At 38.8% G+C, this 24,308-nt stretch overlaps 1 protein-coding gene across 2 annotated transcripts in view; it reads left to right on the forward strand.

Moving 5' to 3' along the window:
- tmem145.L (transmembrane protein 145 L homeolog) overlaps positions 1-24,308 on the forward strand; it is a 56,550-nt gene that overhangs the window by 16,854 nt on the left and 15,388 nt on the right. Inside the window, exons 1-8 of one of the 2 annotated variants that reach the window (XM_018224599.2) lie at positions 5,720-5,765; positions 14,740-14,814; positions 15,288-15,365; positions 17,776-17,862; positions 18,077-18,178; positions 18,495-18,579; positions 21,735-21,806; positions 23,431-23,499. In XM_018224599.2, coding sequence (XP_018080088.2) covers positions 5,736-5,765; positions 14,740-14,814; positions 15,288-15,365; positions 17,776-17,862; positions 18,077-18,178; positions 18,495-18,579; positions 21,735-21,806; positions 23,431-23,499 — 598 coding nt within the window. In that variant the 5' untranslated portion in view covers positions 5,720-5,735. 2 annotated transcript variants of the gene reach the window in all.

Genomic DNA, 24,308 nt, shown 5'->3' on the forward strand with positions numbered 1-24,308 from the left:
GCAATATCACACAGCGCCATCTGTTGGTTATATCAAAGAATAAAAGTAACTGCAATATCACACAGCGCCATCTGTTGGTTGAATAAAGGATTAACAGTGATGGCAATATCACACAGCGCCATCTGTTGGTTATACGAAAGATCAGTGATGGTTTTATGACACACAGCACTCTCTGCACAATTCTCTGTCACCATCAACTTTGCAAAGAAGTCCGGTCGATCGCTGGGGGAGTCTCTTTGGCAGAAGGTGCGCTGCTGGGAGACAGGGCTGTAGTTGTGTCTAGGCTTATACTAGAGTCAATAAGTTTTCCCAGTTTTTTAAATTAGGTACCTCGGCTTATACTCGGATCGGCTTATACTCGAGTATATACGGTAGTTGTAGATTGGGACAAGAAAGTGGTACCAAACCAATCAGGCACAAGGAAATGCATTCAGTAGCAATTATCTTTTATGACTAACTTTAAAATGATTAAACATTTATCATGGAACATTGCTTTAATTTGCTTTTATTATGAAAAATGTTATATTACATTCCTTTTACAAATTAGAGTTCCTTTGAACTTACACCATGTAAGTAGGTACTTTGCAACATGAATCTATTACCTAGGATGTTTTTCTCTTGGTTTGTCTCTTTTGGTTTCCCCTGGCTCAGCACCTCAACTATCTTCTGCTCAACTGCAAAGGTGGCTGCTAGGTCTTTAATTCAACATGGCCATCTAGACCTTCTACCAGCCATGATTTATTTCCATCCCTTCTTAGGGACAGCTTCATAGGAAGGCTCTCTAATCCTGTCACTTTTGAATAATACAATATATCTTCCCCACTTCGCTAAGGCTGAGGAAGTAGGTGAATAAATGTATGCAGAAGACACATATAGTACATCATTCTATTTGACATTAATTGTTAATTGGCGAGGGCTGATACAGCTCTAAATCATGGAAATTATATTCTCATAAGAAAAGCTGCTGGGTTTCAGAGATAAGGGCCCCCAGTTATTCTTAGTTATTCTCCAGAGGTCCCTGTTGTCTACAATATGAGCTTTTTAGCGCAGCACCACAGTCTCCAGAAAGGGCAGCACCATGCCACTCATTGTTATACCCTGAATACTAATTGTCCTTCAGGGACAAGGCCTTGCATTTGAAACCAACATAAGGAATGGGTTTGTGCAAAATGCAAATGTAAAATATTCTCCCAGGAGGCAGAGATACATTATGTAGGTAGGGAGTTGACTCTCTTTGAACCCTCAAGGAACTGTAACCCTTTCTGGGCCTCGTTTTGCAGCTCGGTGGCCTGGGGGTTCTTTAATGCTTCGTATTGAGAAACGTTGGAGCAATACAAACTTCAGAGCCTTGCAAGAGTTATGTGTACTCACAGTTGCCTAGCAAGGCAATAACCAAAAACACAAAGTTGCACTATTTTTGTTTCGGCCGAATCTTTTCCTTCATTAAAGATTCGGGTGAATACCGAACTGAATCCTAGATTCGGTGCATCCTTAATTAATAATGATACTTTATGAAGGGGGTTAAGTTAAGCACAGTATCACTCTCCATCTCTCCTTTTTAATTAGGTGAACTAAATTAGGAGAACTGAAAAAAAGCATAATACCTAGCAGGATGCCTGCAGACCAATAAGCATTCAGGTAATTTTTGATGAAGTAGTGTTGCACGAGTTCAAAGTAATATAAAAATAGTTTTAATGTTTGCCCTAGGTTCAGTAACTCACAGCAGCCAAGCTAAAATTTGCCGGTCTGTCATTGGGAAAGGATACAATTTTGGTACAAAATAATGTCACATTATTGATAATGTAGGCCACTCTCCATTAGGGTCTAGCACCATATTAGGGTATTTAGTAGTATTAAGGTACCTCCTAAAATAGATGGAGCTTCTCCACAGATGGCCACCATCACAGAATGATAACTTGTCAGTGGCCAAAAGGAACCCTTTCAGTGGAATCTTCTGTAGGCATTGTTGTTCATACAGATCTTGATTTAATCATGTATCCATCTTATATCTAGACAATAGGGAAAACCTGCCAGCCCTTAATGGTACAGGTATGGGATCCATTATCCGGAAACTTGTTATCCAGAAAGCTCTGAATTATGGAAAGGCCTTCTCCCATAGACTCCATTTTATCTAAATAATCCAAATGTTTAAAAATGATTTCCCTTTTCTCTGTAATAATAACACAGTACCTTGTACTTGATCCCAACTAAGATATAATTAATCCAGCCTATTGGGTTTATTTAATGTTTACATGATTTTCTAGTAGACTTAAAGGGATACTGTCATGGAAAAAAATATGTTTTTTTCCAAAACAGATCAGGTAATAGTGCTGCTCCAGCAGAATTCTGCACTGAAATTCATTTCTCAAAAGAGCAAACAGATTTTTTTATATCCAATTTTGAAATCTGACATGGGGCTAGACATTTTGTCAGTTTCCCAGCTGCCCCAGTCATATGACTTGTGCCTGCATTTTAGGATGTAGGCTGTTTTTCTCAGTGGGACTTGGCTTTTACTATTAAGTGCTGTTCTTAGATCTTCCAGGCAGCTGTTATCTTGTGTTAGGGAGCTGCTATCTCGTTACCTTCCCATTGTTCTGTTGTTAGGCTGCTGGGGGGGGGAGTGAAATCACTCCAACTTGCAGTACAGCAATAAAGAGTGATTGAAGTTTATCAGAGTACAAGTCACATGACTGGGGGCAGCTGGGAAATTGACAATATGTCTAGCCCCATGTCAGATTTCAAAACTGAATATAACAAAGCTCTTTTGAAAAATGGATTTCAGTGCAGAATTCTGCTGGAGCAGCACTATTAACTGATGCGTTTTGAAAAAAACATGTTTTCCCATGACAGTATCCCTTCAAGGATAAATTAGGGAAATATGCCTTTTCCGAAAAACCCCAGGTTCCGATAACAGGTCCCATACCTGTATATGGATGGAAAACAAGAAGGCCATAGTCAGAAAAGATAAAGAACTAACACTTTACATTACTGGCTCCAGAACTTTCACCTTTAGTTCTTTAACAACATGCTGTGGAGTAACAGTAGCTAAAAGGGCATCGGCCAGACAATCATACTATTTTGCTTCTGACACTTGCAACTTAGTAGTCAATGTGCTGCTTATGGTGGCTGTTAATATGACAGTGTGCTGGAAATATGTCTGCTTAACTTTCAGCTGCTCTGAGGTTTTTATTTGTCCCCTTTGTCTGTCTCTCGCATTCCTCCCTGCAATTTTCAACCTCTTTTTTTGGGTTCTTTCCCAGTCTCATGGTATTGTTACCATGGCAATCAGTGAGCCGGAACATGTTTCATAGCAACTAGTTTGGGGGGGAGCATAAAACATAATTGGAGAGAGAGAAGCAGACACCCCCTATTAATGTCTAATTCCCTTGTGCAAAAGGGCAAAGCTCCTGACAGAGGGAAGCTGAAAGGACGGCAGAGAGGGGCGGTGCTGGCCATAGAGAAACGAGGAATAAAAACAATGGCTAGTATTAAAGAAATAATTATCATGTTGTCAGTGGAAGTCTCTCTGTCAGAGATGATTTATAGAATATAGCGGAGAGGCTATTCTGTTGGGTGACATGGGTTTTGTGACATTAGGAAGGATGCTAAGCGTGAATGTATCACTGGTGTCTTCATCATGGCGGAGTCAGAATGATTTCATGATTGATTGATGAACTATACAAGCAAGATCTCCCAGCTGCACATCCAGGGCAATAAATCATACCATATTGATTTCAATTCAGGACATTCTAGGTCAGTTCTAGATGCTCTGAAGTGTGAGGGTTGTATGTACACGTGTGTTTGTGCCGACCATGTATGTATTCTGAACCGACAGAACTCACGGAGATTGCACACGGTGCTACTGATGTGACTGTAAAGCCAAACAGCACTGATGGATTTAGTGCAATTAAAAATCTGATTTCAAGCGTGCGTTTCATCGTGAGCAGTCGGCTCCAGCATCGGTCATAGGCATAAATTCTTATATTGAATGACCAGTGCACCCATTGCACATACTACTGTGAGTGATGCACAAAGTCAAGGCAGCCCTTTACTATTGCCTGCTAGTGGCTTTTCCATACAGCTGACACAGGATTTATGAATTTTATCCTGTTTAACATGTGCCAGGTGGCATAATTTTCAGTGGGCACTAGAAAAACACTGTATTTTGGGGAATAACCTTGAGATTGTGCTATTTTTCTGCTTGTTCAAGTGTGACAGCAGCATGTCCCAGGCGTGATGTCCACAACTGCACTGGCCTGCCTACACAGGTCACACAGATATAGACCAATCTAGAATCGGGTACAGGTATACGATCTGCTATCCAGAAAGCTCCAAATTACGAGAAAATGATCTCCCATAGAATACATTATAATTAAAGATTTTTTTAAATAATTTTTTACTACTTTTTCTCTGTAGTAATGAAACAGTACCTTGTACTTGATCCCAGCTAAGATATAATGGGGGGGTGGTATATTAGTCGCTAACGCAAAAATAGTTTGCATTACGAATAAATGTTCGCAAAGTGAAAATGTTTGCCTTTGCGAACACTTTGCCCCTAATGCAACAGTAGGATAGCGAATGTTTACAGTGTATGTAATAAAATTTCGAAATGGCAAACCGTTTTTTTTTCGACAAAGTATTTAACGAAACTCCCGATAAAGGTTCACAATGCGCAATTAAAACAGCCTAACTAAGAATATTACATTGCATCATGTGAATTTTAATTCGCAAAGTTTTGCTCTTTGTGTATTTCATTACATTTCCCCCTATGAATCCTAACTGAAGGCAAAGCAATCCTATTGGATTAATTTTTTTTTTAAATTTCTTTTTTTATTGCTTTTTTAACAAACATACATCCACATCTTGAGTGCATCAGTTTTAACAGCATCCATTCGGTTATCTGTTATGCAAAATTGACATAGAATAACAAGTACAAAGCACATGTCAAAAATATGACCAAAGAATTTGTTTGGGCAACCTCTCTGTAAATATAATAGCTGGTATGGAGGGACAGCATCATTGACCATTTGTATCCAATGGTTTTTTTGTGGGGGGTGAGCTGAATTCCACCTCATAGCAATGAGTATTTTTGCCTGTATAAACAGGAAATTAAGGAGAGTCTGCTCTGCCTATTGGATTTTTAATGTTTAAATGATTTTTTAGTAGACTTAAGCTATGGAGATCCAAATTATGGAAAATTCCCTTATCCAGAAAACCCCAGGTCCCAAGCATTCTGTATAACAGGTCCCATACCTGTATTAGTATAGTATATAACAAGCATATAGGGCAGGCCCCTCATAGAAGCAAAATACCATTACATTCTGTCCTATAATAATAATTTAGGCGCCCCATAAACTTCGCCGCCCTAGGCCCGGGCCTTTGTGGCCTCGCCACAAATCCGGGCCGGTGTGACATCACTTCCTGTCTGAGTCTCTCCCTGCTCACTTATAGCTCTGGGCTCAAATGAAAGCAGAGAAGGGAGGGGGGGGAGGAAGAGTAGCAAACTGAGCATGCTCACTCCCCGGGGCAAGGAGGTTTAAGCTGAAGGCAGGAAGTCTGATACATTCTATTGTACACAATAGAATGAAAGAAATGCAGTGTATCTTTTGACAGAGGACTCAGAGCAGCCCTACTTTGAGGATTTACTGGTATATTTAGGTGGACCTTTCTGATAAGGATTACTTGCTTCTCCTTTAATGCAGGGCACATTCAGGTCTCCGTATTCCATTTTTGCCATGGAGGGAAGTGTGCAAAAAAAACACAAGGTTTGCACCCATTTATCTATTTGGTGTGAAATGGGAGGTTCATGTGCAGTTTGTAGTCTTGTGGAATATATTTCAGTGTTACAAATGCTTGACAGGCTTGTGTCTTTTTTTAGTCTCATTATCATAAGTAATTGCTAATAAGGAGATTGCCACAGATCTGTGAACTGAACCACTGCCATATTGTACTGTATAACTACTAGAGGGTACTAATGTCACGTCTGCCCTGTAATTACATTTAAAGTGTATGTGTCGGCTGTTAGCTCAATAGAAATGTCTGATTCTGCTGATTCTAATTGTTTAATACAGCAAGCAAACCTGCATTCTACTTTCAGCGAGAAACCTCAAAGTTCTGCTGTTTCAGACATATCTCTCATTAGGGGGGATTCAATAAAGCGGGTATCGAATTAAATTAAATTAAAGTAGAGTAAAATGTAATTTTATACACGAAAATCTTCAAATGACAAGCAAATAAACATTTTAACAGCAGATTTCTTACGCCAGCCTTTAAACTTGGAATAACCGTATTTTTTTTTATATATATGTTTTTTTGGTTCAGGATTCAGACAGATCCTGTTCATATAAAATCAATTATTTCCTAAAATGTCATTATGCAGATCCCAAAATTTTTTGGAGGAATCGTTATAGATGAAAATGGATTAATATTAATAATGAATAACACTTCTACTTGGATTGATTTGCAAAAGTTATTACAGCTTCAAAAAACTGGTGCATTGATGGATACTTTTACACAAAAATATAAAAATAATGTTTATTTTCCTTACTTAAATCTTCAAACTTTTAATGCACTTGTGAACCCTCCAGCAGGCAATTCTTGCACCTCCTGCTTATTCCCTCAGTGTAGCTTGAAATGCACGGTATGTGTTAAATAAAAAAATCTGTAGCAGTCTGGTTTTATGGATGAAAATATCCTGATAATAAAATAGCTATGCTTGCCAGTCTGATTGGAATTCTGTGGGACCATGCTCTGCGACTGTCACTTTGCAAAGAAACGAGACAGTGGAGCAGCTCGGCTGTGACCTTTGTCTGATAGGGAGGCCGGGAGTTGAAGATACAGAAAGCTGAGTTTCACCTCCCTATTAAATTACCTAAGGCTCAGGTCACATATCACTGAAACAGCAAGAAAAAGTCTGTGATTGTGTGTACTTTTAATGAACTATTCTTTTGGTGCAGTCAGAGTATTACTGTTGGAATACAGCCCACCCTGCTGCATGGCATCTTTTTCAGATAAATAGGCAGTAAGTTAGCAATTACCAAAACAACACGAATACTTGAAGGAACATTTACGAACACAACAGCAGTGTGAAAAGTATAATTTTCGGATGCAAATCATCTTTTCCCAGGTCCACAATATTTTCCGCAACTGTGCCCAGTGCATCAAGAAGAACCCAATTGCATGTGCATGTTATCAAATTGGTGCAAGTTGCAACTAACATTTTCAGCAGCTGCCTCATAAATGACCCATTTGATTCAAAGGGGTGGTTCGCCTTAAGGGCCCTTACTCACGGGAGTTTGAAGCTGCGTTTGAATGCAGGAAAAATGCAACATGCTGCGTCCCAACCTGCGTTCGGCATTTACATGCGTCTGTGTGAGTACAACTGCAATGAAAAGAATTCATTGTGTCTACTCCTGCGCTCCCCTGCGGCTGAACGCATAAAACCGGAACTCAGGGGACCGCAGCTTTAAAAGCCCGTGAGTAAGGGCCCTTAAGTTAACTTTTAGTACGTTATAGAATGGCTAATTCTAAGCAACTTTTCTAGTGGCCTTAATTATTTCTTTATTTATAGTTTTTTTATTATTTGCCTTTTCTTCAGATTTTTTCCCACTTCAAAATAGGGGTCACTGACCCCATCTAAAACAAATGCTCTGAAAGTCTACAAATGTATTGTTATTGCTATTACTCATCTTTATATCCAGGCCTCTCTCCTATTCATATTCCAATCTCTTATTCAAATTAGTGCATAGTTGCTAGGGTAATTTGGACCCTAGCAACCAGATGAATGAAAAGTTAATTTAAGATAAGTTAAAAACCACAAATAATAAAAAATCAAAACCATTTGTAAATTGTCAACCCCTTTAACAAAGAAAATTTAGAATTAGTGCTTCAGCATATCTGAGCCTCCTGGCAGGCCATAAGAGTACAGAAAACGGACCCTGTGAAGGCTGGTGGGCGAGGAGATATAAGTGAAACACTTATTCCCACAGATTAGGGATCAGGGTCCAATGGAGCCTTATCAAATCTCTTTTCATGACCTGAAACTACAGGTATTTTTAATGACAAAAAAAAAATCTGTGAGCATAAATAATAGAGAACAGTTTTACAAAACTGACCAAAAAGAAAAATGTGGTCAGGGTGCACCAGTCCCAGATCCTCAGTCAAGGGAGTGGAAAACTAAAATATAGAAATAGGTCACATACAGAATTCATACCCACTGGTAGTCTGGTCTTCATTGTGAATATCCGAAAAACCTCTTGTATTCTCTTAAAGGACAAGGTAAGTCCTAAAGAAGTAGGTTAGAAATGTTGTAAATTATGTTTTGAGCATCTGTATCAACCCAAGGCAACCACAGCCCTTTAGCACTAAAGATCTGTGTCTCCAAAGATGCCACAGTAGCTCCCCATCCCCATCATCTTTTCTGCTGATTCACTGCACATGCTCCATGGTGCTGACAGTTACAGAGCTTAAGGACAGACAGTACACATAGAATATAAATGTCACAGTATAAGGCAGCACAGGAACCAGTGCAATTAGCATCATAATTTAATAATCAGCCCTGTAGCATCAGCTTATATTACAGGCCAACCTCATTTTCTGCTTGATATTTTGCAACGACCCCTAAGCTTAGCTTCTCAACAGCTGCTCAGAGCCCACTGAGCATGAGTGTCACAGACACTTTCCAAGATGGTGACCCCCTGTGACAAGTTTGAAATCCTGGATCATTACTGCTATTGAGATGCTGAAACTTTAGTCTGGTGCAATACGTTTAGTATATAAAATATGGCATTTTTAATTTTTAGCCATATTCATTTATAGGGTTTAGTTCTCCTTTGAAACATTACCCTCTCTCCATCCTTGATAGACCTTTTCAATTATCTGAATATTAAAAGAAATATGCTCACACTACGATCAAAATAGGCTTTCATTTTTATTGTCTTTTTTCTTATGTCTGAAATATGTTCCCGAATGTGCTCTATAAGTCAAGATGTCTTTCCTACATATTGAAAGTATACCTCCCAACTGTCCCGTTTTTCAAGGGACAGTCGCGATTTTGACAGTGGAGCCAGCAGTCCTGGATTGTAACTGAAATGTCACGACTTTCTCTTTGATCTCTTGCACTGAACTGCCAGAAAAAGATACAAAGTTTCTAAAATGTAATTAAATAAGAGGCTCTGGGCAAAGAGCCCAGAACGCTCAGCACCTGCACTAAAATACACTTGTAACAATTTAAAATAAGCAAACATACAATTGTAAGAGATGCTGAACCTTTAGTCTGGATCAATATGTTGAGTATATAAAATATGGCATTTCTAGCCATATTCAGTTTTAGGGTTTAATTATTTTTTAATATAAGCAAGTCTCTTGGGAGAAATGAGACTCGCAGCTTTAAAAACGATTCATCTTCATTAGCAAAACTGTTATAGCACATAAAACATTGCCCTAAAACTCTCAGAAATATGTTAAAACTTTCCATAACCTGCCAAATTTTTTGAAATGGACATGGTATTAAGAGGGTGTGGCCATAACAGGGGCGTGGTCAAAACTTTTGCCATGTTGTGTGCGGCAGATCTTTTGGTCCCTCTTTTGGGTATGTGAATGTGATTTCTAGTATTACATGTGCAGTGTAAGACTTCTTGGTGGCAGATGACATACAAATATTCCCAATGCACATGTAGAGGCAAGTAATACAAGCCAAGTAGAGGCATGTGGCTTTTCAATCATTATCATACTTGGTGAAAGGGCATTTGAGTTTGTGATTCTAATGTGCCTCTAGGCCTACCCTGATTTATATTTAAAAGAAGTACATGGAATAAGCATAGCTCTTTGAATGCCTGAATAATTATTGGCATATCATAAGCTCTCTTAAGTGACAAGATTGTAGTCACTTAGTGGGTCTAGTGGGAGGGGGGGGGGGGCGGGGATGCCCACCACTCTTCTCATGAGGACACCAATGTGTCTGTGTGTGTGCACACGTCCTGTTAGTTTTGGTCATTTTGTTTGGCACCCCGCTTCTGACATAATTGTGCGAAATTCATATATTTAAAGATGCCTGTCCATTTCCCTTGCCCAATGTAGGTTTATCTCTGCCTGTCCTTGACCACCGCTGTATAGGTGCTTGAACTGACCTTTGCCCGTTACTGACTACTCTTCTGGATTCCAATTCTGTACTGCCCTGACTGACTGGTTATTGCCCTGAGCCCATTCCATGACTACGCCTACTCTTACCCCGTTCCTACTGTCACATGTTCCGGTTCCCTTGCTTGCCTAGAACCCTTTCACTTTAAGACTTGGTACGGACCCTTGAAAATTGTAAAATCGAGGGTTTTATTTTATAGCGACCATAGTACTAAATGCAACTAACTACTGGAAGTGTTATTATTATAGACCTGCATATGTTTCTACCATGGCAAGTATAGGTTTGCCTACGATGGGGCAGTCCCTTGCTTCTGGAAATAATAGTTATTATCAAAAAGGAAGAAGTTGTGTATTAATAAGAATTTAATGGCTTCAAGGATGAAATTTCTCAGAGAATGGCCATGAATACTATTTACTAGTGTTCTAGATGGAAAGTTATTGCTCTTAGACCTTAGTGGTGTAAGATGCATAAATACAAAGTTCTGCTATAATTGGAATTTGTCTGATTTGTCCTTCAGGTTTGATATAGCTTGGCAGGTTTGCCATCAAAGGTTCATTCAGAGAGTGACTTCCCAAGGAAGCCAATACCCACCACAATAGTTCTACCTAGTCTTGATCTATTGGCTTGTGTACTTTTGGTACATGATGAAAAATAGCTACTGATAGATGAGTTACTTTCAGAAATGTACCCATAATTGATCAATGACACATGCATCATTGTTTTTGTCAATAAAAGCAAATAGCAAATTCTGGAAAGGTCTAATGTGGGCTGTAAGGCTCAGAGTCAGATAATTGTCTCTCTGCATCCAATATAAAAGCTGTTTTATCCATGACATCTGTAAATTCCCCTTTGTCAGCAGATCTAATTTTGTAAGATTATGATGAAGAGGGGAATGGTATTATGAAGGGCAACAAGCTCATTTTCTACTGTCTATAGAATCTTTTAGAATTAGTCTGAATTATCTCAAAATTTATTGGAGATAGATTTTGTGTCTATACCAAACCTGCCACATTCACTTTCACGTTGCAGAGATTCCAATAATAAACTGGAGCAAAAATCCTCAAAAATATAATTGTATCTTGTACATCAGTCTTATGCAATTGCTGTATGACAGCCACTTCCTCAACAGATATACAATCTTTATCAAAAAAGTGTTTCCTAATCAAAACTTGTCTGATTAATCGATTCGCATCAACAATGGTCTCAAATACTTTTTGATGGACAGAAGGATAAACTTTTTTAGGAGTCTCGGTTCATTATCAGTCAAGGGTCTAGATGAAAAGTTTAGTGTTTTGCTTTTTCCCAAAACCTTGAAAGTAGCAAGAAAAGGGAGAAAAAGACAAATATAAAGCTTAAAATGAATCAGCTGAAAAGCTCTTTCTGAGTGATAACAGATTATAAGGATGGAAGCACATGGTAAGAAGCCTATAGAGGAACATGTTTCTTAACCTTTTTTAGAGGACACAAAATAAGTCATTGAATCTGCTTCATAGCCCAAAAATTGGTTAAGACCAATCATACATCTTGGGGCAGATTTATCAAAGGTCAAATTTTGAAGTTATGTGAATTTTTTTTAACTCTTATAAATTAGAATGTACTCACAACTCGAATGGGAGGTTATTTATGAAAAAAACTTGATCAAATTTGAATCGAGTTTTCCTCCAAAAAACCCCCTTGAATTTCACATTTAAATGGTTTAACGGACCGCTGCCATTGACCTGTACATGAACTCGGCAGGTTTTAGGTGGTGACTATTCGAATTAGAACTGTTTCCAGGGTCGAGGTGTGACAAATCTCACATTCAAAATTAGAATTGGTGAGTTTCGACCAAAAATTTTGAAACCTGAAATTAATCATTCAAACCTTAATAAATCACCCCCTTATTTTAATTACAATTTTTATTTTTAGAAGAAACTTCACATTATTAAAGGAAATCATAAGCATATTTTTGGGACATTCTGGGGCTGTTACCACCTGAGATTTGGGGCAGGGGTGCATCTCTAGTACAGTGCTCTATCCATTATAAGATCTTAATTTCTGGTAAAAAAAAAAGGAAATTTCCCAATTAGAATTGACAGTGCCTCCTGTAACTTAGTCAAGGGCCACCTGAGGCATGACAAACCTTAGCTCATAGCTTTTAATTAAATTTGGGATTCTGAGATTAAGAAAGCTTTCTTCCACATGACCGTTTTGTCCTGTGTCATCCTATATCATCACAGACAGTAAGAAAGTAAATAAGAAACAGCAGGATGACTTAAATCACTATCTCCATCTCATCACCTGGTCTTCCAAGGCCTTTGAAAAAGACGTATGTTTGGAAAATGTGCACAGCACTCTCTTTGTGACTTTATTTTTTACACAACCATCATTTTCCCGTACATTACTATCTTTTTTGTGCAAGGTTAGACCACTTTGGGGGTACTCACCAGGAGAAGAAATTGGACTAGAGCTTAAAGTCATCCTGCTGTTCCTACTACCGGTAATTTTGTTACCTGTGTGATGGTGTAGGAGTAGGGTTCATTATTGGCAATGCAGCTTATCTGTTACGTACAATCTGTTTTATAAGTTTTGGTTCTTTGTTGGGAGTATATACTGTGCTTCTATCTGTAGGATGGAGAAGTTATTTTCTAACTTATACCCAATAAAAGTTAAAGTTTATGGTTATATTTTGTATAATTAAAAGTTAAATTTCTCTATTGAATCTTCAAACTCTTCATTTTAATTCTTGTAGTTGCTAGAAATTATGATGAAGAAGCCTTCACTCTAATATGTTGGTTACCATAGCTAGATGAAGATACCTTAGTAATTATAAGAACATGTTGGTTTTTATTTTGTTTTGTTGGCAGGAGATACTATTTACAGTAGCTGGCTGATGTTTCATGTGAAACATTGGCTTAGAGCAGGGATCCCCAACCTTTTAAACCCATGAGCAATATTCAGAAGTAAAAGGAGTTGGAGAGCAACACAAGCATGACAAATGTTCTTGGGGTGCCAAATAAGTGCTGTGATTGACTAGTTGGTAGCCCCTATGTGGATTGTCAACCTACATTGAGGCTCTGTTTGGCAGGATATCTGGTTTTCATGCAACCAAAACTTGCCTCCAAGCCTGGAATTCAAAAAGAAGCACCTGCTTTGATGCCACTGAGAGCAACATCCAAGGGGTTGGAGAGGAACATGTTGCTCACGAGCTACTGGTTGGGGATCACTGGCTTAGAGGAAGAAAAATCATTAAAGGATAAGTAAACCTTAAAAATAAGTGAATGTAAAATTGATGAGGGTGCCATTCTAAACACTTTTGCAATGTACATTCATTTTTTTAATTTTAATTTAAAAGATATTAAAGGTTACATGTACTGTTGATCATTGTCTGCCTAGTCTGACCACCAAGTAGTCAAGGAAGTTGTCAGGAGAAAGAAAGAGGGCTGGTCTGGTGTTTTTCTGGTTAGGAAAGATTTGAGAAAGGTTTCTAATTTTTTTTCCTAACCAGAAGTATCAGAGCAGCCCCTTTTGTTCTCCTGACAACTTCCTTGACTACTTGGTGGTCAGAAAATGACCAGAAGATGGCACTGGTGTAACAAAAATCATACATGTAACCTTTAAAATCTTGGAATTAAAAAAGAATGAATGTACATTGCAAAAGTCTTAGAATGGCACCCTAATCAATTTTACATTCACTTATTTTTAAGGTTTACTTATACTTTAACAATGGGCAGCTGTATACAAGGCATTTACTCCTTGTGACCTCTGGTGCTTTAGACTGAGTGTTTACATGTCTACTTCTTTTTTGTTTGGTGGAGACTGCGGCACATTTCAGTAGCTGAAGAGCATTAGGTTTGAGAGTTCTATTTCATATAAATAATGAGGCCTCACATACTGTGCTTTGACCTTGGCCGTGCCAATACTAAAGAAAGCCCCTGTAGCACAGGCAGCAATTCAATCTTTAGCTACTTTCAGAAAAATGCTATCTGTAGAGATAGAAAGCCAGCCATTATATTGGAGGTTTTCTTGTGCCTTTTACCCTAGAGACACAGAGTTATAGGTATGTAAGGTGCAGCATGCGAAGAGTGGATGCTACAGAGACAAGGTACAAGTGCTTTTTGTGTGCTATTTTTACAGATAAATTGTACCAAGTGCCCATTCTTAGCCTATAATCCTGGTACAATATGCACGAGCAGTAAGGGAATTGGAATAAGTTAGTAGTTATTGAGGTGATCAAATCGATCCCATGAATTCTGTCACTGGAACAGTCTGCAAAAATCATTTCGGTCGAGGTGATGAGAGGAGGCAATGTGGGTTTGGGAAGGAGTATATACAACAAGGGCTAATTTAGTAGGTTTAGAATATATAGAGGCTGAATGTATTATATGCAATCGAGTCTCCAATAAAGTATCACATTAGTTAGGCTTCAGAAGAGTACCGTGAGTGTCGCTATTCCTGCAGATATATCATTACACGTTTGCTGGCACCCGGGCATTTACACAGGAAACGGAGTGCACCTTTGGGACTTGTGTGTATATATATATATATATATATATATATATATATATATATATATATATATATATATATAAAAATAACTTTTATTCCCTTTTTTTTTACAGGACTGGGTATTTCTTACACGATTCTGCTTCTTGTCAGATTATGGTCGCCTGGAATTTAAGTTTAAATATCCAGAGGTAAGTACACCTATACTTCACATCTGATAAAATGTGCTAGTGATGCTTGCTGGCCCAAAATCTGCAGGACCCATGGGTTTACTTACGCACAATCTTGCGGACCTTACAATGCACCGATTCTGCCTCGATTTGGCGCTTTATGTAGATTCAATTCTGTGTGCCCTGCCCATTCCATGACGTTGGGGTGGGTTCGGGTCTATAAATACCCAGGTGCAGCGGGTTAGGGTTGCGTGCGGATCATGAAGGTTGTGGGTCACCTTTTTGTCAACCAGCATATCACTAAAATGTGAATATTAGGCGAGCTATCTCCCTAGAACAGGCATTTCATAGATCATTTCTCCCTAATGGTCTCAGTGAAGAGTCTCTACTTGTATGTATATACTCCTTCCTTTCTATGTTCTTTGCATTCTCTGTCATACTTTAAACAGTGGTAGGATGTCTTGGCAAAACATGAATGTCTCTTTCCTATGCAGGCAAAGTGTTGCCAGAACATACTACTTTATTTTGATGACACTTCCCAGTGGCCAGCCGTGTACAAGAAGGACAACAAGGTTAGTGCTAGAATGTTCACTCATATTTCTCTTGCGCTTGTGCCTACCCATGTGTAGCCTATAGGGGTCATTTGTAAATATTGGGCAAATTTGCACATGGGCAGTAACCCATGACATGCAATCAGATGTTTGTTTTCATTGTTCTACCTGCAGCTGGCTGGAAACATTAGTCATTGATTGGTTTCTAAGGGTTACTGCCCAGTTGCAAATGTGCCCAATTTTTACCAAAAAGCCCCAAGTGTGTTTCTGAGGACAATGCAAACTTGGAAATATCCCTTGTGTTAATAGATCATCTTTCCATTAACCCCATTAGCCTGTCTAGGTGACTTTTTGGACTCCCTTATAATAAAGTACATTGGATTATTGCATGTGCATTTTATAGATTGCAGTAGCATTTATATATATATATATGACTGTGTTCTAGATATTATTTGGAAAAATCCAGGCATATTTAACTGAGCATTCTGACCAAAACAGTCAGAAATTATATCCAAACCAACCATTTTTATCACTTTAGGATTCTGAGCTCTTAACATGTTTACTGAAATGATTTAGATAGGTGAGTTTATCGTATTTATTATTAGGAAACTGTCCAGCACTGAGAAATGTGCACACAAAATTAAATTCAAATATAGAACATTGAATAGAACATTTAATCACATGAAGATATTCCAGTCTCATTCATGTTCAAAGTAGGGAGAAAAAAGCGATCATCTATTATTAGAAAGAGAGAGAATTCACTTTCAACCGGCATACTTTGACCTCCCACACTGTGGGTGATATCTCCTTTTCACTAATAATAGATGCCCTCTTTACTCAATGGAGCGTGACAACGTTTCCACTGCCTTTAGAGATCCTGGTAAAGCATTATTTTACTGTGAGTAAATCAGGTATTTGACAGTTTTCTCATGTGGGAATTAATTTGTTGTTCTACTTTATAGGCTTAAATGAAAATAGTAGATTTAGGCTTAAGAGTTGCCTTTAAGGGCATGATAGACCGTAGGTCCCTCAGAAAGCAATGAAGCCTGTCTGATCTTCCTATGTGACATCAGGAATAGACTGCATTGTGCATTTCACATGGGGTACCAAAGATTTACAACAGGATACTCATTGTATATTAAATATTGCTGGTGTTTGCCCTTCTCGCATACATGTCTCCAATAGTATATTAAGAAACCCTCAATATATCTTGTAGCAACTTTAGGGCTTGCCCTTATTTGGCCTCTAAAATTGTCCAGTGCAGTATAAATGCAGTTGTCATTATAATGGATAGCTCCTGAATTGCAACGGGATGCTGTGAGTCTTTATCTTTGTAGAATGTAAAATGAAAAATCAATATATGGTTTTTTTTTGGTAGAAACCGAAAACTTGTTTTATTCTCCAGGCTTTGAATTATTGACTTTTTTTTTTTTTTTTTAGATATTTTTCTCTGTTTGCCCAGTTCTCATAATCACCTTCTTATAAGCTCCTATAGTGTCAGGGGTGGTCCAAAATAGGCCTCCTTCTCTTTACAGTGCTGTCACAGCTTTGTAGGGACTAGACCAAACTTACTCACTCTCAGTCTTCTTTTAGGTAACATGCTAAGTTAGGTTGAAAAAAGACACCAAACTCAACCTTTTAACTCTATATTAACCTGCCAAACTGCTAGTTAATCCAGAGGAAGACAAACAAAAACTCCAACTGAAGCCTCTCCAATTTACCTGACTCCAAGATGGCAGTCGGACCAGTCCCTGGATCAACTTGTACTATGAGCTATCTTCCATAACCCTATATTCCCTCACCTGCTAAAAAGCCATCCAACCCCTTCTTAAAGCTATCTAATGTATCAGCCTGTATGACTGATTTAGGGAATGAATTCCACATCTTCACAGCTCTAAAAAACCCCTTCCGAATATTTAGGAACCTAAAGTTCACTTTGAGCCAAAATATTCACATTGCACCCACTTATGCATCCAACCAAATGGCAATAGTTATATCTATCTAGTAAAGCGGATATCACTTTGATATATATCTGGCTATATGCATAAATAAGTGCAATCCTACATACTCTTTACAGATCACAGTCACAACACACATTTCTTTTATAGGTGAATAATTGTGTCTTATACAAATACATAAAAACACCTATGTCTATCCTATCATATACCAGATGATTAAACCCAGTGGTCTGACATTTTGTTCGGAGATGATCATTTCAAAGGCTGGTTGAAATATGACTTGGCCAATATGTGTCACTGTCCGTTTTGAGTTTATGATAAGCTGCATTAGAACAAAGTCACTGGTTATTATGTGTGATACAGATAAAACAAAGTGATTCAAAGCACATTTTGAATTAATCAGCACCCTGAAGAGTTATGGAATATCCGGATGTATTTAATATGAAAATAAAATCTACCCCTTCTTTTTACAGGATTGTTTGATGAAGGAATCTGTCATCCGTCCAGAGAACAACCAGGTCATTAATTTAACAACGCAGTATGTTTGGTCTGGATGCCAGGTAAGGCCAATGTGTTGTCATATTATTACACAATGTTATGTGATTTAATAGATACTGAATTCTTTATTGTTCCTTGCCTTTCATCATACAAATGAATGCAAATTAATAAATAGACTGTCTTGACTTGTTGCTGTGTTTTAACCATCTCTTTAACCATCTTCTGTTAGTTTCCTTATATTTTATATTTTTCTGTTGCTGTGCCTTGTCCTCACAGGTGATAAAGGAGGCTGGGCAGAGCTATTTGAGCTGTAATAGCGGAAGGAGTTTCCGGTCTGTGCGTGAGCGATGGTGGTACATTGCACTCAGCAAGTGTGGGGTAAGTGCAACACGGTGTAGACAAAAAAAAAACCACAATCATATCTACATTGATACAGATGTTTGCGTTATTTATCTTTACTTGTTTTGAGATTGGTTTGGTTTATCTGTTTCCATATGTAAGAGAAGAGCTGTGGTGTTGATTCTTTCTGCCTCAATTGGGAACAAGCTGTAATTATGGTTCTGTTTTAGCAAGGTATTGGACTGTGGATTGGGTGGACTGTACCTTTTTAAGGGAGTAGGCTCTGGTTCTGCATCATTATGATTGTATATAGAGGGACCCATAGCTCTTATTCTTGCCATATCTCTTTCTGTAGGGGGACGGGCTGCAGTTGGAATACGAGATGACTCTCACAAATGGCAAATCATTCTGGACACGGCACTTTTCTGCAGATGAATTTGGTATGTATAATTATGGCTGCCTATGAATACTTAAAGGGATCCTGTCACCGGAAAACATGTTTTTTTCAAAACGCATCAGTTAATAGTGCTACTCTAGCAGAAGTGACTTGTGCCTGCACTTTAGGAGAGTGAATGAAGTTTATCAGAGCACAAGTCACATGACTTGGGGCAGCTGGGAAATTGACAATATGTCTAGCCCCATGTCAGATTTCAAAATTGAATATAAAAAAATCTGTTCGCTCTTTTGAGAAATGGATTCAGTGCAGAATTCTGCTGGAGCAGCACTATTAACTGATTCATTTTGAAAAATTTTTTTTCCCATGACAGTATCCCTTTAAGCTAGGGTTGCCACCTTTTATAAAATTTTTTACCGGCTGCTGGGGGCGGGGCCTCAAAAGGGGCGGGTTTTGATGTCAAAAGGGGTGGGCCACACGACGGAGACCCGCGGACGCTAGAGAGGCAAAGAAAAAGGTAAGTAGCAGGGGATTGGGGGCAGGCCGAGGGCTCCTTTTGATCGTATTACAAATTTACCGGCAGCTACATTGCCGGTAAATTTGTAATACCAGCCCCGGCCTTGGCAGGTATTTTACCGGCTAGGCCACTAAAATAGCGGCCGGGTGGCAACCCTACTTTAAGCCGATGCTTTATTTATGGCTTCTGTCATTTTGCACTTCACAACAAACCAGGTACAGGTATGGGATCTGTTATCCAGAAACCCATTATCCAGCTTGCTCCGAATTACGGAAAGGCTGTCACCCATAGACTCCATTTTATTCCAACAATGCAAATTTTTGTACTTGATCCAAACTAAAGCTAGCCATAGATGAGATTTTTAAAAGATCAGATCCTGATCGTGAGACCACGATTGTACGAATTTACCATCAACTAAAAAGACTAATTTGCCAGAAAACAAAGGGGAGCTGCCTGCTTGGCCCTGCAAACATAGATAGATTGCACTGGGACTGACAAAGATTTTTTGACCTGGCCGATCAATTTCCTGACAGATGTCGGCCGAAAAATCGTAAGATGTACGATCGTTCGAATCCCACTAACCGCACGATAATTTCGAAGGATTGGTCGGACTTCCCTAAAATCAGTCGTTCAGCAAGAAGAATCGTCGCGTCTATGGGGAGCTTTAGATATAATGAATCATTATGTTTACATGATTTTCTAGTAGACTTATGGTATGAAGATTCAAATTAGGGAAAGATCTCTTATCCGGAAAGCCTCAGGTCCCGAGCATTCTTGATAACAGGTCCCATACCTGTACTGCCTATCAAAGCAGTGGATAAACATCATGTATCTTGCACACTTGGGCAGACAGCAGCAGAATGCTTTGCTGAGAAGGCATATGAAAATTCTTTATCTGAGTTTGAAATTATGTTGAGGTTTAGCTGACAAAATAGAAAACATTGTGATCATTTCAATGACATCCCAAATTGTTTGAAATATTTCTGAATATACGAATATCTTTATTGCTCTTATTCATTCGTGACATCTTTTGGTCCTGTACTAATTCTATCTAATGTTTTCGTTACTGTATACCTTACCCAAATACATCTAGTTCAACATGGGGAGTAGGTAGCCCACCAGCTGTGGCTTATCTATATAGTCAGTAAGCCCACCAACTGTGTTTAATCTATATAGCCAGGAAGCCCACCAATTGTGGCTTATCTATATAGCCAGAAAGCCCACCAGCTGTGGCCGATCTATAAATTCAATCATCTTAAAATGGATTCCTGTAGGTAGTGTGTATGGAATAACAAATAGTAGGCAGCTCTCCATGGTTCTGACTGCTGTCTAGCGCTGACATTGTTGAGGCTATAGGCATGACTTACTAAAGGGGATACTGACCCAAAAACAGTTTTTTGCATAATGAAATGGAATTCTCCGCAACTTCCCAATAAACATTAATTTCACATTTTTTAATGGTTTTAAAGTTATTTTTTATATGTATTCGCCACTAAAAGCAGTATATCTCTGGCTGGCTGTTTTTATTCTTTACCTTGCTGCTGCTAAAACAACGTAACAGTAGCCAGCAGATTAATTAATAGATCTCGCTACGTTGTTACGTGTCTGGAACAAAAAACTGAAAGGAACTAAGCAATTTCTTACAGCTTTCCATTGCAATTGCTTTTACAAATAATATTAAATCCACTCGATATGTGTAATGAATTTATATTAGGAAGTTGCCCAGCCCACCATTCACCCACCAAAATTGCACTATTATACAGTTATGGGACCTGTTATCCAGAATGCTCGGGACCTGGGGTTCTCTGGATAAGGGGTCTTTTTAATATGGATCTCCATATTTAAACAATAAGCAAACCCAATGAAATTGTTTTGCCTCCAATAAGGATTAATTAATTATATCTTAGTTGGGATCAGGTACAATGTAGTGTTTTTTTATTACAGAGAAAAAGGAAACCATTTTAAAAAATGTCAATTCTTTAATTATAATGGGGTCTATGGGGCAAATTGACTTACCTTCGAAGTTGCGCCAGCGTAGGCTTCGCCACACTTCACCAGGTGAAGTTTCGCCAGGGCTCCTCTAATTCACTAAAATCCAAAGTTGCGCTGAGGGAGGCGAAAGGTAGCGAAGTTGGCCACTTCGCCCTCTAGTAAATTTGCCCCTATGGGAGATGGCCATCTTGTAATTCAGAGCTTTCTGGATAACGGTTTTCGGCTTTTCAGGAAAATGGAAAATACCTGTAGCACCACATGCCCCCAATACAGCAGTATTTGTCAAAAAACAAACAGAAGGGTTGTCCATCTTGCGTCTCTTGGAAGCAATGGCTCACACTGGACTTCAACGGCATATGCTCAGCTTTCACTATGCTTACAAGAACATATTAATTACCGAAACATGCATCCAACAAACCCACTGCTTTTTGGGAACAGGTAGGGCAAACTGGTCCATACTGGGGGAGCACGTAGTGCAGTTTTTAAAATTGCCTGCTCAACGGGTCTAACATAAGTACATGAGCTTTTGTTGTCATTTAACACACCTGCCAATTTATCTTTTCAAAATATCACATCAAATCAAACACTCAAAGGTGCAAATAGAAATGTCCATATTTCAAAATTTAAAGAGTATACAGTTGCTAAGCCGCACTTTTATGCACAACAATCCTGTTTCTTTTTGTATTCAACAGGGATCCTAGAGACAGATATCACCTTCCTTCTAATCTTCATTCTCATCTTACTATTGTCATGTTATTTTGGCTGTGAGTATATTGTTACCCAAGTGAATGAAATACTGTATATCGTATGTATAGAGAGTGACTTATACCCAATGTATGTGTAGAGAGTGACTTAATACTTGTGTCTGGAGCAGTTTGTAGCTTTACTGTGAGCACAGTCCACTGTGATGGATATAGTACATGCAGCATTCAGTGTTTTTAGCTTAAGTCCTATATAAGCCATTTCAGATACACAATTTTATGCAAGCTCAAATTATGTGAAGGGCTCATTTACGATTGTAACCTCAATAAAATATATACATTAATACCATTTATTTAAGGTACTTTAATCCAATCATGCTTTTTGCATAGTTATACTCAGCACAAGGGCATCTCCTCCACCTTCTGTATTGAGCTGAGCATAAATGTGCTTACTGACACTGGGGAACCCTGAAGCCTGACCATGGAGGTGATTCCAGGGTTCCCTCTGTGTTCTGTGCCAAGAACCACACTTAAACACAGTTTAAATACTGAGTTTCACCCCCACTATAAATATTTTAGCTGTATCTAGTAGCGATGTGTGGGTCGGGATTGTATTTCCCCGACACGCATCCGACCCTAACCCGCCCTCCCTTAGCCCACGCCTGTCTGCATCCGCGCAGCGTCTATGAAAGACGAACTCCGAAGTTGGAAGACGCCATTTGACGGTGGCAGACGGGGAGAGCAGAAGAAGAGCTTAACCCGCACCCGCCCTCCACCCCGAAGAATCGTGCAAGGCAGGCCTGAATCCGCCCGACCCGTAAACCCGCGGGTATCGGGTCGTCCCACACATCACTAGTATCTTGCACCTTATTTGTATCAAAACACAAGCACAACTGTGTTGCATTTTGATGCATTGACTACAATTTTGTTGGGTGCAGCTCACCTCTTGCTGCAATGACACTTGGGGGCACTTTACTTTACTTATTCGACTCGATATTCGGCTGTCGAAGTCGAAGGATTTACCGCAATTCGTTCTTTCGAACAATCGTAGGAAAAATCATTCGATTAAATCCTTTGAATCGAGCGGTTTTAATCCATCGATCGAAAGATTTTCCTTTGATCAGAAATTGCCTAGAAAGCCTATGGGGACCTTCCCCATAGGCTAACATTGATGCTCGGTAGGTTTTAGGTGGCAAAGTAGGTGGTCAAAGGTTTTTTTTAAGGAGACAGTACTTCGACTATCGAATGGTCGAATAGTCGAACGATTTTTAGTTCGAAACGTTCGATTCGAAGTCGTAGTCGAAGGTCGAAGTAGCCAATTCGATGGTCGAAGTAGCCAAAAAAAACATTCGAAATTCAAAGTTTTTTTCCTTCTAATCCTTCACTCGAACTAAGTAAATGTGCCCCTTGAACTGTGGGAAATAACACTGCAGATTTGCCTCTGAAATTGCACTTTACTCCCTCCACTTGTGGTCATATATGACCCCTATAATCTTTAATGTTAACCTTGACTTAAAAGTGAAAAGAAATGTAAATAGTTTGGGGTACACTTTATATTATTCTTCTGAATGTTTTGCTGTCAAAATGTTCTTTCTTTATTGGGTGCATGTTTTGTATTGCTATTTTAGACATATGTCTTCTACTCAGGTGTGGTTATATCTTACATGCATATTATATTTGCTAACAGATATCCTGAGGGGTCGGCAGCTCTTACACACGACATACAAGATGTTTATGGCAGCGGCTGGAGTTGAGGGTAAGGACACAGGAGTGTATTTCCTTTTGCTCTGTGCTTTGATCTTCTGTCAGACCATATTAATATTAATGGTCATTTATTCTCGTATTATAGTTTTGGTTATATTGAATAACCACAACTACAGATGCATGTTTTCTATACAACTTCTTTCCTTTATTGATGATGGAAGCTTCTTTGACCTTACCACTCCATTAACTAGTGCTACCTACCTAAAGGTAGGCTATTGCAGACCTTTTCTTTATACCAGTGTTCCCACCCACCAGAGCCTTATAAGCAACATGTCGCTCACCAACATACAGTATAAGTTGACGGACAACTTTTTTTTGCTTGTGTGGTTCCCCTACAATTTATACAGTTTAATGTGGCTCATGGGTTGTCTCTATATTTTATGTTCCTGGAAAGTGTGCCCAAATCTGTAATCTAGGTGTGGCCTAACCATTGAATTTAACAAGGGCAGTTATATATGTGTGTCCCTAGAATCAGTTTCCAGTTTCATATTGTTACAGTTTGCAGCAATAATCTATTGAGATCAATATATATACTACAGGTATGGGATCGGTTATCTGGAAACCTGTTATCCCGAAAGCTCTGAAGTACGAGAAGATAGCCTCCATTTTATCCAAATTACCGAAAAAGAAAGTGTTTTATAGTAATACAAATATAATGCAGTGTTGCCCTGCACTGTGAAACTATTGTGTTTGCTTCAGAAACACTACTATTGTTTATATAAATAAGCTGCTGTGTAGCAATGGGGGCAGCCATTCAAAGGAGAAAAGGCTCAGGTTACACAGCAGATACGTTCTGTAGAA

Source organism: Xenopus laevis, chromosome 7L (genome assembly GCF_017654675.1).
Source record: "Xenopus laevis strain J_2021 chromosome 7L, Xenopus_laevis_v10.1, whole genome shotgun sequence".
In the NCBI taxonomy this organism is placed as follows: domain Eukaryota; kingdom Metazoa; phylum Chordata; class Amphibia; order Anura; family Pipidae; genus Xenopus; species Xenopus laevis.